We start from the raw sequence: 17,832 nt of genomic DNA, 5'->3' as shown, positions 1-17,832 counted from the left end.
GCAAAGGTATGCACCACTACACACGAGTTAATCGATCCAGTCCTGTCAGTTGTGTCTCAGGCTTGATAGGCGTTGAATCAATAGTCAACCAAAGATATTTTGGCCTTGAAATTTTGATTGCTCGTTCGAGCTCTACATACAGTCGACAATTTGCGGACCCGTTGAGTAAAATAAAAGCATTATCCATTAATTTGTATGTTCAAATATATTGTGCATCCATATTATGAAATGTAACCTTTTATACACTTTTTGTTGAGAAGTAGAAGGTAAGAAAGTAGTTTGTATGTTTTTTTATTGACAGTTAGTTAGGCATAACTTATTAACTAATTAATAATTAATATGTAGGCCTAGCTAGTAGTGTACTGTAGGATGACTGCTGTGTAGTAAGTAGTGTTAGGCCTAGTAGTAGATCTACTGCTCGCCTCCTCAACTGCTATCACCCTGCCTCCCTAAAAATCACTTTAGTTACGCCTGACCGACCCTGCTTCCCTCAACTGCTCACACCACCCCGCCTCCCTCAACTGCTCACACCCCGCCACCCTCAACTGCTCCCACCCCGCCACTCTCAACTGCCCCCTCCCCGCCTCCCTAAATCACTTTAGTTACGCCCGACTGACCCCCCCTCTTTAAATATACTTTCCATCCCAACTTCCACAACGAATACCACCCCACCTCCCTTAGTATTAACTGTTCCCTCGACTGCTCCCACCCTGCATCCCTAAATCACTTAAAGTTACACCTGACTGACCCCGCCTGTCTCAATATAATTTCCACCTCAAATTCCACAACAAATACCTCCCCACCTCCTTATTAACTGTTCCCTCGACCCCCAGTTCCCCCAAAAATAATCGCCAACACTTAGCTAATTAATTTAAATTTCAATTAAATTATGATTATGATTAATTATGAACTTTTAGTGAGAGGGATAAACTCAGTAACTCAGAAATACTGTATAATACTGATTTGTTAATTTTACAGTATTACAAATGGGGGAGGCCAATATCAGTAAGGGTGATGAAATATGGGACGATGAACGAGTCAAGGAAGAAATTAAACTAGGAAGACTGCTTGTCATATTAGATGAAAATGTGTATGATTGCAGTAGATTTGCTAATATTCATCCAGGGGGTAGAAATTATATTGAAGAATATTGTGGAAGGCAAATGCATGATGTAATGTATAATGGACCTCATGAACACTCATTCAATGCTTATCAATTGATGAAGGATTATTATTGTGGAAAATTAGCCAAAACATCAAGATATTTACCATTACAAAAGGTGTGTAACTATTTTAATACTGATCCATAATTAGCAATAAATGTAAGAATCTCCTCAAAAGGTGTGCTACATATTGATCAAAACCAACTAAAGGCTTGTCCGCCACCTGCATGCAAATTGCCCATGTGATTCAAATCTGTGATGAAAGATGACTTGAACATTTTGAGGTGCATTACCCAGACTAGACTACTGTATATAAAAGTTAAGGCTTGGTGCTAAACAAAGTGGCTGAATGTTTGAACAACAGTGAGCGTGACTCCAAGCTAGATAGTTGTGTGTCACAGTGTATGCTTTGTAATAAATACTGTAAACACATTAAATACCTGCATAATTATATTATAGGCAATTGTAATTGAATATTCAGTTTAATTGTTAAACTATTTGGAAATCAAGATAAAACAAATCGCAAACTAAACGGTTTGGTTAATTTGTGCATATTAAAATTAATCACAATGATAATATCTTCATTCTTTATTCAATAAAAACATTTAGAATTCAAAGAATTATCCAGGTCATCGCCAGGCAAATGCAGGAATAATAATAGATTAAACACAAAACACATCATTGATCAAACATATAAATAAAAGATTTTTATCCAAGCATTGCAACTTGGTATATTGATAAAATGTATTTTTTTACAGAAAAAAGTTGTTGGTGAAATGACTGTGGGTAACACCAGTCAACAAACTTGCTCATCCGAGGTTGGTGAACACTTATTATTATTATTATTAACTCTGTGCAAAAGTTCAAGAATTTCCCAGTTAATAAAATGGCCTAACAAACACGTTATGCTATACAGTGTATTAAATCAGGGATGGATCGAGTGCTTTTGTGGTTTGTATTGCTGGACAATGAATCTGTACTGTATAATGTGAAATGCCAGCGGGTATTGTGTGTGATTGTGAAGTAACTTATTTGCTCTAGACGTCTTTTATATTGTAACCTTTATTTGTTGTTAAGTTTTTAAGCTTTAAATCCTGTGCAATGCAGTCCTGTTAATAAATTTATTTATATAGTAGAAGGTTTATCTTTTTATACATTGCTTGTATGAAAAGAAATTAGGACAATTGAAATTATGTAATCTCAAAAACAAAAGTTTATTCTGACAGTTACCAAGCATAATATGTTGCTCTTAACAGATTGATTGGAGTAAGCCTGTGCTTTGGCAAGTAAATAAACTTGGTGCCAACTACAACCAGTGGGTTCATACACCCGTCGATAAACCTTTGCGACTTTTTAAATCGGACTTTGCAGAGTTTTTTTCCAAAACACCTTGGTTTGTTATACCAATCTTTTGGATACCTGTCATTTTATTTGCATCATTTAGAAGCATTTTAACCTTCAGTGAATCAACACCACAATGGTCAGGTAAATTTACGGACCTACCTAACTACTCGGCCGTTCCAAGGCAAAACAACGTAACTACAAAATGTTGCTTTTCGAGAAAAATTGAATTGAAGTTTGAGTGTTTGCATTTCAGCAACAAATTATCGTAATGATGTGAAATTTTGCATGAGTATATATAAATAATAACTATTATTAAATACAAAATGTTAAATAATTTAAAGAATTTGATCAAAAGTTATTACCACTTTTATCAGATACGTTGTTTTGCCTTGGAAATGTCGTGCACAGAATGAAAGTCATTTCTGAGGCAAAACAACGTAACTGCGATATTCTGTGGCAAAACAACGTAACTGTGGTCATTCCATGGCAAAACAACGTAACTGTGATGATTTTAAAAACAATGGATTGAAACTCTTTTTGTACCGGGAGGGCTGCGATCACTAATTATGCTGCCTTCGAACTAGGTTGGCTTAACAAAGAGTGCATTTGAAGCTAGGCTTAGCCATTTGGATCTACTATTTAGGATATATACATATTTGCATTATTATGTTATAGCCTACCTACTAGCCTGCTACTACAAGGCATACGTACAAACAATGTAAAAACGGCCATCCTACTAGTAAGCTAGGCCTAGCCTAGTTTCAATGACAGTACTGCTGGGGTACTAGGCTAGATTAGGTAGGCCTAGGTCTGTCAAAAATAATAGCCTAGCCTAGTTTCAAGCTTGCCTGAACTTTTTCGTAAATATAGTAAATTCTTAGAATAAATTCTTTCTTAAATTTTAATACATTAAATTATTTGTCTAGCCTAAAAGGGCTAGTATTGTTTAATATCTTTTACTTTTAGTTAAGATCGTTGCTATGCATATCGTCATGCATCAGCGGTTTCTGTCTCAAAATTACGTAACTGTAGCTGGTTGTGAGAATTTGAAGCGAAAATCGTATTCATTTCCATGGCAAAACAACGTATCTGGTAGATACGTTGTTTTGCCTTGGAAAATACCAGAATTATTTGTTTTTTGCTTAAAGATACGTGGTACTATCTCTAAAAATAATGATCTCTGAAACCTGAAATTTTTACAGGTTGTTCATAAATTTGTAATAATTCCCCAAATGTAAAAATCTCAAAATTGACAAAAATGTGAGTTACGTGGTTTTGCCTTGGAACGGCCGCACTAGTTCTTATTACAAATAGTACCAGCATGTAAAATTGAATGTAAATTAGTTATTATAATCAAGCACTGTATTATTAAACCAGGTTGAATAATTTATTAAAGGCTGGATTATCAATTAACTCAAATAGAAAAACATGATTTGTCATATTAACAGTATACAACTTTAATCAGTTCTATTTACAGTATTGTATCAAAATAGGAGTAACTTAACTTAACCTTATAATTACTGTGTAACCAAGTTTAGTCCAAAATGGCAAAAATTAGGGAATATGTAAAGTACTTGTTATGCAATGTGTCCATATTTAGACCAAATTAGAGAGTGAGTGAGATTATACCGTATATTACAAAGATTAATCTGTGATGTCATTCTTTCTATTTGTTTTGTAGGCTTTGATGTACTTGAGATGTTTATCTTGTATTTCATTGCTGGTATTGTGACTTGGACAATTCTGGAATATGGTCTTCATAGATTTCTGTTTCATTTAGAACCTTCCCCAAAGTATCCTATGTTAATTACATTTCATTTCTTACTGCATGGCCAGCATCACAAAGTAAGTCATGTATTAACATTTAGAAAAGATTTAAACAGGTTTACTCATATTATCTTATAATTTTGTGTTTATTGTAGTCCTTGATAACTTCAATGTATGCTCTCATATCATGTAGAAATACAATAAGTTTAACTACTTGTTTATTGAGTGCAGATAAAATATATAAAATGCTTGTATACTAAACAGCATACTATTGTTTTCTGACAGGTGCCTTTTGATTCAGGCCGTCTTGTTTTTCCTCCTGCCGTTGCCTCAATATTAGCTGTTTGTTATTACATCATTATTGGATTTTGTCTTGAAGTTGGTAAAGCACAAGCTTTGTTTGCAGGCACTATGTTAGGCTATGTTTGTTACGATCTTATTCACTATTATTTACATTATGGAAAGCCATCATTTTCTTACTTCAAGATGTTAAAAGTATATCATGTTAAACACCATTTTGAAGACAAAGACAGAGGTATTGTTATTTGTTTTGAAATACTGTAGTGAAATCATTGCCATAACAGTAGTATACCAAATAATACTGTATTTCTAATTATCACATTTTTATTATTTTTTTAGGGTTTGGAATATCAAGCCCAATATGGGATATGCCATTTGGTACGCAGCTCGACCTCACCAAGAAAGAATAAATGCATTTTGTAAACTGGATCGACAACAATATTCAGATCATTATGTTTTTTAATTTCCAAATATGAAACCAAAATAAAATAAATGTTACAATATATTCCAATAGTTAGCATACTAATTAGTACAGTTACTAATTGCATGTAAAAATGTGATATATTTTATATGAATTTAAAGCAGGCTTTAAAAGAGGTGTGTGCCGAAGCTTGCCTATTTAACAAACAAATACTATTCTATGCACATATTTAGCTAATTATCTGAAAAGACAATTTGCTTTTTTAAATTATTTATTTTCACGTTCTCATATTACTTCTTTTCTAAATTGCAACTGTTTATATATACCATCATTATGGTAGTTAATCCAATTGATAGATACTGTTTATACATCATTATGATGAAATCATAGTTAATCTTCATTTTGGGATATGATAGAAATAGCTAGGTATCAGCTATTTGGTTTATATCCTTTTTTTTATAATATGGACTTGATGTCCATTCATGTCATAATATATTAAACCTTGACACGGTGCTGCTGTGTATTTCTTTGAATGCTGTATTATAATACATGCATCATAAATCTACTAATAGTGATATAGTTAATGATTCATGTTATGGTGAACTAATTACTACAATCTGATTGTAATAATGTACTTGGTACATTTTGTTTGCTGTGAACACTATATAGTTAATTTCTACTACTAATCATAAATATTTAGTATAATTTAAAGGTTTATTAAAGTTTCTCTCCTTCCATTTATATTATACCTGTACAGTATATATTATATATTTGAAACTGCACACTACAATGTGTATAGTATTTATAATAAATTTATTTATTTACTGGTTTGATCATGGACCTATAGGTTCATGCTTTGATTATGCAAGAAATTTTTACTGATAGAACAACGACCTATCAAAGGTCAACGTTTAATGAAGTGAATCGTATAATCATGTTTTTTATACTTGATATATTTTTGTAGCAGTTTATTTGATCTTGATAAAACGATCATAATGCATAGTAGAATGATCATGTAGTACTTACACGTTAGTTTATGAAAATATCAAGAAGGAGAATTTTGAATCATGGAAAAAAAAAATATTTTATTGTTTTGTGATGGCGTACAAAGATAGAAGTACCGATGCAGTTTCACCTTTTTTAATAGCTTAGTGATTATATAGATTTAATTGGTATTTATTAATTAGATTATTTAATTTGGTTTTTGATCAACTCTTTATGACCTGGATCTGCATACTGAAGGTGCTTCCAGCAAACATGTTTGTATTTCTTTTATTTATAAATATATTAGTAAAACTGCTGTTGTATTTAATACTGGTAACTCTAACTTTAATAACAAATACTAACCAAACTCAGCAAGAAGACAGCAACTTTCATTAGCTGATTATATTTATATATGTTTATCATCTTGAATGATGTCCGGGAATAGTGGAATAAAACAAAATACTTTAGTTTCGTTTTTCCTTATTATTTTTCTCCATTATGTATGTATGAATGTAGATCGAAGTTATGTAGTGAGGTGGTGAAGAAGTTACTTTTACAGATTTCTTCCGAGTAAACTGTAACCCTAACCTTTTTAGTCTTGTCACGATTGCCGCACAGCTGTAACCAAAATGTGCGCATTTGGCCTTCCATACATGGAACTGGTTGGTAGCGCGATGCTTAGAATGTGGTGGCTGAGTTGGAAAGGTGATGTGTGATGTGTCTAGCATTCGCAGCCTCATCAGCATGCAGCAGACAGTAATCACTTTTGAAACTTAATAAACAGGTATAGTTCTAAACAATGTCAATGAGTAGCGCCTAGGTAGGCATACATGAAGTAATTTTGTTATACCATATCTACTATCTGCTATATTTACGTAGCATATACCGTATATTTAGGTACCTGCTTAGGTTTAGTGGACGTTTCATTTCGGTCGCGTGTCAATTGAGGTAAATGTATTCGTTTAAGGGTATCGGTCGCCATGTATGGCACGCCAATTATGCATTATGAATGTACGAACATGCATTTTACAAACTGTTTTAGAACGCCCGTTTTATTGGGATCTTTTGAATTAAAGAGGTATATATTTATTATTGTTTTGTTAAATATTGATTGTACTTTATAAGTTACAGGTTAGTTACAGTTATATTCTCCTGATTAACAAATTTGAAAGCTATTAATTTAGTGATCCTGGCACCAGTGTTGAACAAGCGTCATGTTTCTTACAAAAAAAGTGCAGCTCTACTATTGTGCATTATTTTACGTTCTCCATTTTATTGATTTTAAATTTAAATTGATGATTCTTTTTAAGATGAAAATGGGAGCAGCTAAATCAACGAGTGTTTCTGCTTCAAGGTCTCAACATTTGACCAAATACAATCAGTCCATTACACTATTCTCTCCTGAAGAACTTGCGGAGTTAAAGTTAATTTTCCAGGACATTTGTAGAGATAATGATAATCAAAATGTATTTTGTGAACAACATTTAAAGGTATGAATAAAAACATTATTCCCTAATACATAAAAAAAAGATGCTCAAAATTTACATTGCCCCTTGATTTCTATAAAACTGTTTAAAATAATATAATTTCATTATTTTGTTTTAAAACCTTTTGGACAAATATGATCTTTATTACTACATAGTACTTGTATATGATAAATGTTTTTCTATATGTTTGACAAACCACACATCACCAGGTAGGCATATGATGAGCTGTTTTGTTCTGGTAACATTGGTACGTTAATTTGCAAATTAGTCCACTTTCATCAAGTGGTCATTATTTACGTTTATTAACAAAGTTACTAGCCTAATAAGTATAGGCATGGCACCAAGAGAATATGTATACAATATTGTGTATATTGAAAAGGAATGTCTTATTTATAATTCACAGAAATATATTAGTGGTAGAGTACCAGACACAGTTGTGAGTAAATTATTTGTGATGATGTGCGACAAAGAAGAGTATGTATCATTTGAGAATTTTATGGTTTCCATGGCAGATTTTATTAAAGGAATGGTTGATCAACAGGCAGTTGTTTTGTACACACTGGCAGTTTCTGACGACAAAATAGTCATGTTAAGTTCTTTTAGAAAGGTGAGCAAAATACGATATAATAGGAACGTTTATTTATCATACTTATTTATTATGTAAACGGTGCATTATGTAATATGCAGACTGGTAGCCTACATTAGGAGCACAAAAAAACAGATTATGCAAGATCACCCTCTGACCAGGGCCAATTACAGCCTCATTCTAGGTTACAGGACCCACCCTCTGACCCATGACAATAATATCATTATGCAAGATCACCCTCTGACCAGGGCCAGCCTCATCCTAGATTAATGGACCCATGACAATAATATAATTATTTACATCTAACATGATCCAGGTACTTGAAATGTTTCTTAAGTGTTATGAGGCAATTCTTAAGAACATGGAAGTTAATCTGACATCAACAGAAACGACAAAGACAACTCAAGTTTTCGTGGATGTATGTTTGCAAAATGTTCAAGGTAAGGTACCTATGGTACAATTTAATCTGTTTATGCTCAATCGCATCATCCTAATGATATTGACCCCTATTTTGTTAAGATTATGCTTTAGTTTATTCAGTGTAATATCATTGCTAGCAGTAAGTATTATTTTGCGTCGTTTAGATAGAGATATAAAGAGTGCCCTCGATGTTTGCACATGGCTTCAAGACAAACCGCTGATACAGACAATTCTAACTGACATAATGATGTATTGCTTTCATATCAAAAACAATCAACTAAAGGTACCATAAGTTTTTCCTTTTTTTTTATTGAATTGTTTGTTCTTAATAGTAGTATCATTCTGCAATGTTATGGTTGAATTGTTGTTTTTGCTGTTTGTGCAAGTGTTTTTTTTTTTTTGTACCATATTTATTGAGGGTGATCCATCCAGCAATTGCTGATCATTAGGGACCCTCAGAGGTTCACAAGACAAACATATACACAAGATGCTCTACATAAACAAAGTCTTATTACAAGTCTTTGGGAGTGGAGTTGTAATTTTGTCCTTAGAAAAAATCATGTGACAGGACTTGAACCCAGGACCCTTGGAGTGGAAGCCAAGCATCATAACCACCAAGCCAAACTCCACTCCACTCCTGTTTTATGGTAGTTCACCTCGTTGCCATGTAATTTATTTACTAAATGTTTTAATCACACTCAAAATAGTCATCACATGTTGTTACTTTTCAGGAAGAGGAAAGTAGAGCAGACAGTACAACTTACATGTCTCCACTGTTGCCACAATTTGTAGATGTAAATTGGGATAATTTCACATCTTTATTGAGCTTGCCATCAATTTTGCTAATTAATCATCATTTACCTCACAATTTGAGGCATATTTGGAGATTAGTATATGCTGTTGATTTACACGGAGCAAGCTTCTCTACACTTGTCAAAAAAATCAGCTTACAAGGACCAAGTATTCTACTAGTTAAAGACAAAGAGGGACATGTTTTTGGTGGATTTGCATCTGTAAACTGGAAAATTGGACCTAGTTTTATTGGTAATTAAATCTTTTTTTCCTTTTTAAATGACTGATAATATTGATAACTTGAACTATTTGTATTGTACAATTTGGTTAGTAAAGAAATGTTTTCTTCAATGAAATAGAATTGAGGGTTAACAAGAGTTTAGCGTGAATATAATGAAAATGAACAAAACCACTAAGTTTTCCTTTTTCTATTTTTAATTAGGTTCCAGTGAGTGTTTTTTATTCTCATTGTTGCCATCAATGGCAATATATGAAAGTACAAGTATCAATGAACATTACATGTATTTAAATATGGACCAAGAGACACTTCCTAATGGGCTGGTAAGTACTGTTGTGGCATAGTTTATCTCATTGCATTTTTAAAAGGTTCATTTGATGCAATTACAATAGAACCCCTATTAAGGGGACACCTTCAGAACCCAACATTAACAAAGTGTTCCCGTACTAGGGGTAACCCAACATTAACAAAGTGTTCCCGTACTAGAGGTAACCCAACATTAACAAAGTGTTCCCGTACTAGGGGTAACCCAACATTAACAAAGTGTTCCCGTACTAGGGGTAACCCAACATTAACAAAGTGTTCCCGTACTAGGGGTAACCCAACATTAACAAAGTGTTCCCGTACTAGGGGTAACCCAACATTAACAAAGTGTTCCCGTACTAGGGGTAACCCAACATTAACAAAGTGTTCCCGTACTAGGGGTAACCCAACATTAACAAAGTGTTCCCGTACTAGGGGTAACCCAACATTAACAAAGTGTTCCCGTACTAGGGGTAACCCAACATTAACAAAGTGTTCCCGTACTAGGGGTAACCCAACATTAACAAAGTGTTCCCGTACTAGGGGTAACCCAACATTAACAAAGTGTTCCCGTACTAGGGGTAACCTCTGAAAAGGCTGTAGTGCTAAAACATAGAGCCCTTGTTCATTTCACTGAAAGTGTCCCTTAAAAGGGGATGTCTAGTGTACATCCATAAATTGTAGAGTAAACTGTATTTTTGTTATATTTTAATTCTAGGGTATGGGAGGTCAGTTTGGTTATTTTGGTCTGTGGTTGGACCAAGATTTTGGTATAGGTCACAGTAAGGCTCAGCCTAGATGTACTACATATAACAGTACCCAACTCTCTGCATCAGAACAGTATAATGTTGATATGCTAGAGGTATGGGCAGTTGGAGATATTCCTAAAGTTACAATAAAGGTATAATATTTACATTTCTAATTGCCATGAATTTCAATCAATTATAGTTAAAATAAATAATATTTATGAAATATGAACGTGATTGTGGATAATTTATACATAATTGTAAAATGTGCGTGTGGCATAATTAGATGCTTGAATATTACTTACAGGAAGATGAACAAACGTGCAGTATTTTAGACAAAGACCCAGAAGCAAGAGCTCTTTTGGATATCATGGGAAAAGAAAGAAAGAGTGAAGGATTAAGAGAAGACCCTACTAGTGACATTCCAGAGATTCACAACCTGCCTCCCATGTAAAGCACCCAATCATCACAGGTAGGCATACAACCTCATTTATACATTTGTACTTAATTATTATAACAGAATCTGATAATACCATAATACTTTCACTTTTTATATTATCTGTGTGTATTTTACAATTTACACCACAAATGACTAACAGTCCTAATAGTTATTTAATATTATAAAGTTACTGTTTAATATTCAATATAACAAATGTGTAGATATAAACTATTTATTTTACAAGTAATTTCTCAATCTACAGAAAATGCTGGGATATATTTATTACATTAACATTAATGAATACACATGATAAACTCTTTGACTAATTATTACACAGCAACATAACAGTAATTTCTAGGTGGATAGTTTACCATTAGTTCTGAATTTATTTGTACTTGTATTGTATAAACAAAACAACATTTACACCAAGAAATAAAATACAATTTTGATTAATTTATATTGCTGCAAATAATGAATATGTCCATCTCCTGCTTCTGATTATATTAACATAAATTTCCCTCTGACAATTCCTCATCATTTCCACCAACTGCTCCTACTTCCTTTGATTCCACTTTGTCATTGTTGCTACCTGGTGCTGTTAGTCCTCTTGCTAACTTGGCATACTAAATAAACAATTAAAATACTGTAACAAATACTGTAACAAACAACCTTGCCTCATAATACTATGAATGCCTACAATATTGTACTTACTTCATTGTCTAAATAAGTAAAATACGGCATTTTGCATATTTTTAAAACTCCTTCTCCATCTTGATTGTCATAAGCTTCTAGCAGTTGTTGTAACAAATATGACGATTCATGTTCTGCAAATCCTTCCAAACTACAAATAAAGGTATAACATACATTCAGATTAACTCCGCTATGATATGCATTTTCTGTTTTTCTTTTCAGCAAATATATCCATATTAGCAAGAAAGCAATATGGGGTTATGAAACCACTCATTACAGTATAAAAGCAAGGAATTTATATTCAGGGGGTCTACAGGAAGGCAAGATTTTAATGTTTTTTACTAATTAATCATATGTTTTTAAATATGGCTAAAAAATGTTTGTTTGCTATCAAACACCATCCTGTTATGGATTGGCTTTGTTTAGCACTCCAACATAATCCAGTAAAGTGAAAAACTTAATAATTAACCAGTGGGCCATAGCATCACAAAGTTGATGCAGATGTCGTTGGCAGAAAATGACTAACGTAGGCCTAGCATGCCAGGCAATAATTTCCAGCTGCAGTAGCTGGTTTGGATGAATTAATTTAAAAAAACACCCCTTTTTTCCACCCCTTATTTAAAAAAATTGTCCTAGTCTTACTCAAATGATGCCTTCACGATTTTGTCTGCTGCAACATAGTCATTGGAGTAAAGATAAATGAGCACAAGAACAGCTGTACTCTGTAAAAAGAATGTACAGTGGTTAAATGAAAGATAAGTCTAAAATTGTATATAAATTATGTATAGAAAAGAAACAATATCAATATGCTGTTGTTTTTCAAGAAAAATTAGGAGCAGGTAATTACTAAATTGATAGTAATTAAGTTAATTCACATTCTTACTCGAAATGATGATTGGTAGTTTTCTAGTTCTATGTACATGTCTCTTTCCTTTTTTAAAACATTTGCTGCATCACTCATAAACTTCATTTTCACCATTAATCTTGCAGCTTTCCCAAGAAGGTCCACAGCCTGTCTTAATTTTTCTTCATTCTGTAAATAAATACAATGTCACTTTCAATAGCAACTGGTGGGCTAGTGTATGAGCATGTAGTTATAGGTCTCTACTTAATTGAGCCTTTCATTTTACTACTTGCATTCATGTTTAGAACGTTTAATAGATCATTTCAACACACCTCCGCAACCTCTGATGCTTTCATGTACAGTTCTATTGCCTCTGATGGATTGGGCGCTTCCATAATCCTATAAAACATTTAAAATAAAATATATTACATTCTTGTGAGTCATGTAATTATATAGCTTAATATTGAATGTGAATGTGTCGGAATAACCTGTGTCTTGCAGTCTAACTAAGCTAGATTGCATAAAGGTGCACACAGGCGAGTTTTTCCAACTGAAAAATGGTTGAGTAGTGACTTGAACCTGTGCTGATTGTATAGCTATGGTTTGCAGCACCTGCTCGACTCTAGTAATGCTACTGTATCTAGATAATTACATACTGCCCATAGACACTTACTTTGCAGCTCTTTCTAACATAATAGCTGCTGTATCTACAGAACCATACTGCCTGTATAGCTGTGATGCCCGCTTAATCAATTTAACAGCCTCATCGTACTGCTTCTGATCCTACAAAGATTACACATACATTACATTAGATAAAGCATCAGATGTAAAATTATAGTTCCTTGTGTGATTGCTTGCTGAAAAAAAAAGTCAAATTAACATAAGTCACTGCATTAAAAGTATATTATTACCCAACCTTCAAAATCATAGCCGCTTGCTCAAAATCTTTTGCTGCATGAAACAATCTTGTGATAAGAATTAAGGTCAATGAAACTGAGTAGTATTCTTTACTATTGATCTATTTGCTTTTTTCGGTTTGTGAGCCATGCCAAATTGGATTATGTGTGAATCTATCTTTTATTGTAATAAATTCAATTTCTTAATTTTCTGTGTTGCTTTTATTTGGTTACAAGAACTGGGTTAATCAGTACTGTACTTCATTATGTTACAATTAATCCATTGAATGTGTCTACTACCACCAACATATAAATAAAAAAATATAATGGATTCTTGTTATTCACTTGGATCATCAGTAATCATGAAAGGATACGCTTTGTTCTGTCCATGACAATCAGCTGCACGCAAGTAAGTTTGTTTGGCCTCTTCAAAATGTTTGGCAACTTTAAAACACAATGCTGTAATATAAAAGAAGACAATATGACAATCATTATCAAGTAATTTATCAACAAGAATAATAAAACACAAGGCTGTTATATAAAAGAAGACAATATGACAATCATTATCAAGTAATTTATCAACAAGAATAATGAACAATATGACAATCATTATCAAGTAATTTATCAACAAGATTAATAAAACACAAGGATGTAATATAAAAGAAGACAATATGACAATCATTATCAAGTAATTTATCAACAAGAATAATGTATGAATCTTTACTGTACCTGCTTTTTCAAAACTATGTGCTGCACTGTCAAAATCAGGCTTCCACTTGAAAAACGATGTCTTCATACTGAAAATAAATGATTAACAAATGTGTTCAATTTAACTATTAGGACTTAGGTATTGCATAAATTTCCCAAGCTTATTTGAATTTGACAAATCAAATTGTTTTTTTTAATATCAAAGTTCATTCTGTTTATTGTCTGTCTGTTTTATTATGTCTGGGCTGGAAGTTGCATAACATATAATATTATAAAATAACGTCATGACATAATAAACGATTTTTTTCTCATTGAGGAAACTTAATTTTTATTGAAAAATGTAAATGTACATTAAAATACATAATAATTGTTGGGTTCATAAAACGGGATGAAGTGGAGCGAACCGTCCCGCCGGATTCGTACCCCTGGGCCTAGTAGGTACATAAAGTACTAATGCGGCCTGCCTAGCTAGGCCTGGCCCTAGAGGGCCTAGAGCTAATAAGATCGGACTAGCCTAGCTAGGCTAAGAAAACTGGAATCCGGAAAGCTTTAAAGTCATATTTTCTTTCAAAAACATAAAAGCTTACTGCTTTTCTGCCTCATCCAATAGCTGTTTTGCTTCTTGTAATTTTTTATCAGAAGCCATAATGTTTTCTTTGTAGCTAGGCCTAGCCTCTTTTTTCTATGCGACCGACGTCTAGTCTCTAGCTTGCTGGGCTGCTGCTGCAGCACGGCATGCACGACACGAGCACGTCCTCGCGGCCGGTGTGGTGTAGAGCCTAGCTAGCCTATACGTCGTTTGTTTGTTGACCGTGCGTTTGACATGCATCAACATTGACGCATTAGTTACATGGTTGACGCGTTCTTAATTTACCCTCACCCTCTTCGGTGGGAGCAAGATATTACTGACATTTGAATTATAAATAGTAGTAAAGACAATTTTTAGCGCGCGTCGGTCTTAATTTTAATTAGAGACCAATAATCTGCAACCTCTCGCAGGTCAGGTTGTAATATATAGGGAGGTATAGATACAAAGATAGAATTTCTATAGATAAAAATAATTTGTGTAACAAAAGGAAACAGCATATAATAATTAATAGTATGTACATTTTTATTTGATGGTCAAAATTAAAAAAAATCACAAATGATCATTATTTTGTAGTGTATTGTAGTATTAATTTAATTAATATTATGAACAATTAAATAAATGCCACTTATTTTTATAAATGGTCTAGGTCATTATTAATTATTTATGCAAAAACTAACTGATGATAAATGGAATAAAAAATGTCGATGAATTGAATTGAAATGAACGAATGATCCGATTTGGTGGATGATTTGTGCGGCGCGCATGATGGTACGGAGCCAATAGTTAGTGCACCACCTTGGAATTGTGTTTTGGTTGTAATTTTATTTTTGGCGGCGATTGCCTTCCATAGGATAATGATTGTGACGCCGCCATCCTTGTTGTTTAATAATATTATGCAATAGTTTTATAAAATTTCTGAGTAGGTAACCTACTTACATTTACTGTTTACACCGACTTTACACAATTAGTAACCATCTAGGCTAGTCCTACCTACATCTAGCAGTTATATTGTAAGTATTTGATCAACTATTTTATATGATTACTCTCAATAATATAGTCATCAGTAGCCTTTTTAGTTAGGCTACCGCCGACAATCACTCTCTGGGCCGGCCAATCTGTAATCTCTCTCTCGCGTGTTTGTAGAGCCTAGGCGCGTGTCACGTCTAGTAGAGGCCTAGCCGATTTACTTATTACAGTTGAATTTCTTAATCTTTTATATATATAGCCATATAATAATAGGCCCATGTTTATCTATGTAGGTACAGTAGCGTCAAAATGGTCTAGCCTATTTATAATTTAGGTGTACTAAATTCGGATTAATTCTGTCGACCATGACCGACTAAATATATCAATACATTCATTGAAGAATTGTTTAATCGTATATAACATTGAATTTTAAATACAGTGTGAAGGTAAAACTCATTCATATAATCTAACATGCCTTTTTATTGTATTTTTAGAATTTGATGATCATGGAAAGTGACAACCTTAAAGAGTTACATGAAACTGACAACACTAAAAATACTGAGTATTCTGAAAGAAGAAAAAGAAACAATATTGCTGTTCGAAAAAGTCGCAAAAAAACAAGACAACAACACAAAGAAACGCAAGAAAAAGTTGATAAACTCAAGTCTGAAAATGCAAAACTTGAAGAAAAAGTTAAACTATTATCAAAAGAATTAACTGTTTTGAAAGATCTGTTTCTTGTACAAGCTAAGGATGTCCCAGACCCAAGTACCACATATGCGTTATGTAATGCCCAATGCAATGAAAACAAAACACAATCAATTGAAGAAGAAGAATTAGAAGATGATACCACGGCCCTCGTTGATCATCAATATTCAAGGCATACTACAAATACAAGTAAACACAAGTAGTAATCACTATTCAGACAACACTCAAGGCATACTACAATACAAGTAAACACAAGTTGTAATCACTATTCAGACAACACTCAATTTGTTCAAACTCCAAATCTGTGTAAAATAATAAGAGTTTCAGCTGGCTTTGTTTATGTAACAATTGTTACTGAATACAATAGTGTATTATGGTATAGCATAGCATTATACAAAGCAATTCATTATACAGCACCAATGTACAAAGTAATTTGCTTTATGTACATTATTAAAGATTTTTGTAGTTTATTAGGCCACAATATAACAAGCTTTATTACATTAGACATTTTGTTTGATCTATCTTACAATTATTGCACTACTTCATCATGAGAATTGCTAAATTAGCCATTATTCTTTTATTAATTTATTTAGTTAATCAGAATAACAATTTACTTTATTATAAATGGTTAGTTTTAGACTAATAATATACCATTAATGTCTCTAACCACTGGACAGCACTGCAACTGGACATTACTGAATTACCATTATCCGTAATAAAATTTAAAACAATTTAATATTTTCTGTAACTTCTGGACCTTACTAAAATATGTAACTCCGTTTATTTTAATTCTATATTGTTCTGTTGTCTGTATATATTTGTCAAGATCTCATTGGACGTTTGATCTACTCTACTCTTGTAGCATGTATACAGCACACTTTATTAAAACAAATTAATATATTAAACGTCGTGCACAAAACGCGATAGTTATTTGATGCTACAGAGATGTACACTCTTATTATTTATTTATAACTCTTTTGCCGCTGCTACTGTGCGTTTAAAGAGTTCTGCGTATACAATGTTATATCGACAATGGAATAACATTTACTAGTAATTTGATAGGCCTATACAGTTAGATGTATAAAGATAGATTTAACCGAAGTGAACATTTTGAAAAACTGCGTTTTTAAATTAGTTTAGATGTTTGTTTAATTTTATTTAAAAGAAGAGTAATTCTGTTGTGAATAAACTCGGGATAATGTTTTCCCATTTTGAAAATTGGTAGTAACATTGAGTATTTTTACAGCTACAAAACATAATATCCGATTGGTTTTTCCGCAATATTTGCCATTCGTACTGCTGACTATTTTCTATTGTATTATTATTTCGCTTTTATGACTGAAATTTTAAAGCATAGAGGAATTGCATGACCAAGCTAATATAGAGAGCACGACCTATTCATTTTGGTTCATTGTGTACTTTTTAGCCAACTCTATTCGTT

General features: G+C 32.9%; 4 protein-coding genes across 5 annotated transcripts; 3 read left to right on the top strand and 1 right to left on the bottom strand.

Moving 5' to 3' along the window:
- Nucleotides 1-20: 20 nt before the first annotated feature.
- On the top strand, nucleotides 21-6,425 carry LOC144849711 (uncharacterized). Its single transcript, XM_078706723.1, has 7 exons — nucleotides 21-266; nucleotides 979-1,280; nucleotides 1,922-1,981; nucleotides 2,420-2,648; nucleotides 4,189-4,352; nucleotides 4,560-4,809; nucleotides 4,914-6,425. The coding sequence occupies exons 2-7, from the start codon at nucleotides 987-989 to the stop codon at nucleotides 4,982-4,984; spliced, it is 1,068 nt and encodes a 355-aa protein (XP_078562849.1). The 5' UTR covers nucleotides 21-266; nucleotides 979-986; the 3' UTR covers nucleotides 4,985-6,425.
- Nucleotides 6,426-6,646: 221 nt separating this feature from the next.
- On the top strand, nucleotides 6,647-13,627 carry LOC144849601 (MTOR-associated protein MEAK7-like). The gene is made up of 10 exons (XM_078706565.1): nucleotides 6,647-6,763; nucleotides 7,290-7,469; nucleotides 7,870-8,073; nucleotides 8,369-8,492; nucleotides 8,637-8,755; nucleotides 9,204-9,516; nucleotides 9,707-9,825; nucleotides 10,524-10,706; nucleotides 10,859-11,023; nucleotides 11,903-13,627. The coding sequence occupies exons 2-9, from the start codon at nucleotides 7,290-7,292 to the stop codon at nucleotides 11,003-11,005; spliced, it is 1,389 nt and encodes a 462-aa protein (XP_078562691.1). The 5' UTR covers nucleotides 6,647-6,763; the 3' UTR covers nucleotides 11,006-11,023; nucleotides 11,903-13,627.
- Nucleotides 11,354-14,888, bottom strand: LOC144849602 (gamma-soluble NSF attachment protein-like). The gene is made up of 10 exons (XM_078706566.1): nucleotides 14,716-14,888; nucleotides 14,150-14,217; nucleotides 13,795-13,879; nucleotides 13,441-13,489; nucleotides 13,198-13,307; nucleotides 12,857-12,923; nucleotides 12,564-12,713; nucleotides 12,323-12,402; nucleotides 11,702-11,831; nucleotides 11,354-11,613 (listed from the first exon to the last, which is right to left on the bottom strand). The coding sequence occupies exons 1-10, from the start codon at nucleotides 14,772-14,774 to the stop codon at nucleotides 11,494-11,496; spliced, it is 918 nt and encodes a 305-aa protein (XP_078562692.1). The 5' UTR covers nucleotides 14,775-14,888; the 3' UTR covers nucleotides 11,354-11,493.
- A 699-nt stretch (nucleotides 14,889-15,587) lies between these two features.
- Nucleotides 15,588-17,609, top strand: LOC144849979 (CCAAT/enhancer-binding protein gamma-like). Of its 2 annotated transcripts, XM_078707124.1 has the most exons (3): nucleotides 15,588-15,727; nucleotides 16,178-16,614; nucleotides 16,667-17,609. In XM_078707124.1, the coding sequence occupies exon 2, from the start codon at nucleotides 16,184-16,186 to the stop codon at nucleotides 16,592-16,594; it is 411 nt and encodes a 136-aa protein (XP_078563250.1). In that variant the 5' UTR covers nucleotides 15,588-15,727; nucleotides 16,178-16,183; the 3' UTR covers nucleotides 16,595-16,614; nucleotides 16,667-17,609. The 2 variants fall into 2 exon arrangements, with proteins under 2 accessions (XP_078563250.1, XP_078563249.1); XM_078707123.1 differs by having other exon boundaries at nucleotides 16,178-17,609.
- Nucleotides 17,610-17,832: the final 223 nt, after the last annotated feature.

Source organism: Antedon bifida, chromosome 8 (genome assembly GCF_963402885.1).
Source record: "Antedon bifida chromosome 8, ecAntBifi1.1, whole genome shotgun sequence".
NCBI lineage: Eukaryota > Metazoa > Echinodermata > Crinoidea > Comatulida > Antedonidae > Antedon > Antedon bifida.
The sequence above is the reverse complement of the archived record's forward strand: the minus strand, read 5'-3'. Positions and strand labels throughout refer to the sequence as shown.

What these genes read in the sequence shown, in the direction of transcription:
- LOC144849979 (XM_078707124.1), top strand. Translation starts at nt 16,184, where the DNA reads ATGATCATGGAAAGTGACAACCTTAAAGAGTTACATGAAACTGACAAC.
- LOC144849711 (XM_078706723.1), top strand. Translation starts at nt 987, where the DNA reads ATGGGGGAGGCCAATATCAGTAAGGGTGATGAAATATGGGACGATGAA. An exon ending in ATCAACACCACAATGGTCAG is followed by an intron (nt 2,649 to 4,188) that starts GTAAATTTACGG and finishes TTTGTTTTGTAG; the next exon opens with GCTTTGATGTACTTGAGATG. An exon ending in TTTTGAAGACAAAGACAGAG is followed by an intron (nt 4,810 to 4,913) that starts GTATTGTTATTT and finishes TTATTTTTTTAG; the next exon opens with GGTTTGGAATATCAAGCCCA.
- LOC144849601 (XM_078706565.1), top strand. Translation starts at nt 7,290, where the DNA reads ATGAAAATGGGAGCAGCTAAATCAACGAGTGTTTCTGCTTCAAGGTCT. An exon ending in ATGTTTGCAAAATGTTCAAG is followed by an intron (nt 8,493 to 8,636) that starts GTAAGGTACCTA and finishes TGCGTCGTTTAG; the next exon opens with ATAGAGATATAAAGAGTGCC. An exon ending in AGACACTTCCTAATGGGCTG is followed by an intron (nt 9,826 to 10,523) that starts GTAAGTACTGTT and finishes TTTTAATTCTAG; the next exon opens with GGTATGGGAGGTCAGTTTGG.
- LOC144849602 (XM_078706566.1), bottom strand. Translation starts at nt 14,774, where the DNA reads ATGGCTTCTGATAAAAAATTACAAGAAGCAAAACAGCTATTGGATGAG. An exon ending in ACATAGTTTTGAAAAAGCAG is followed by an intron (nt 13,880 to 14,149) that starts GTACAGTAAAGA and finishes TTTATATTACAG; the next exon opens with CATTGTGTTTTAAAGTTGCC. An exon ending in TGTCATGGACAGAACAAAGC is followed by an intron (nt 13,490 to 13,794) that starts GTATCCTTTCAT and finishes TCTTATCACAAG; the next exon opens with ATTGTTTCATGCAGCAAAAG.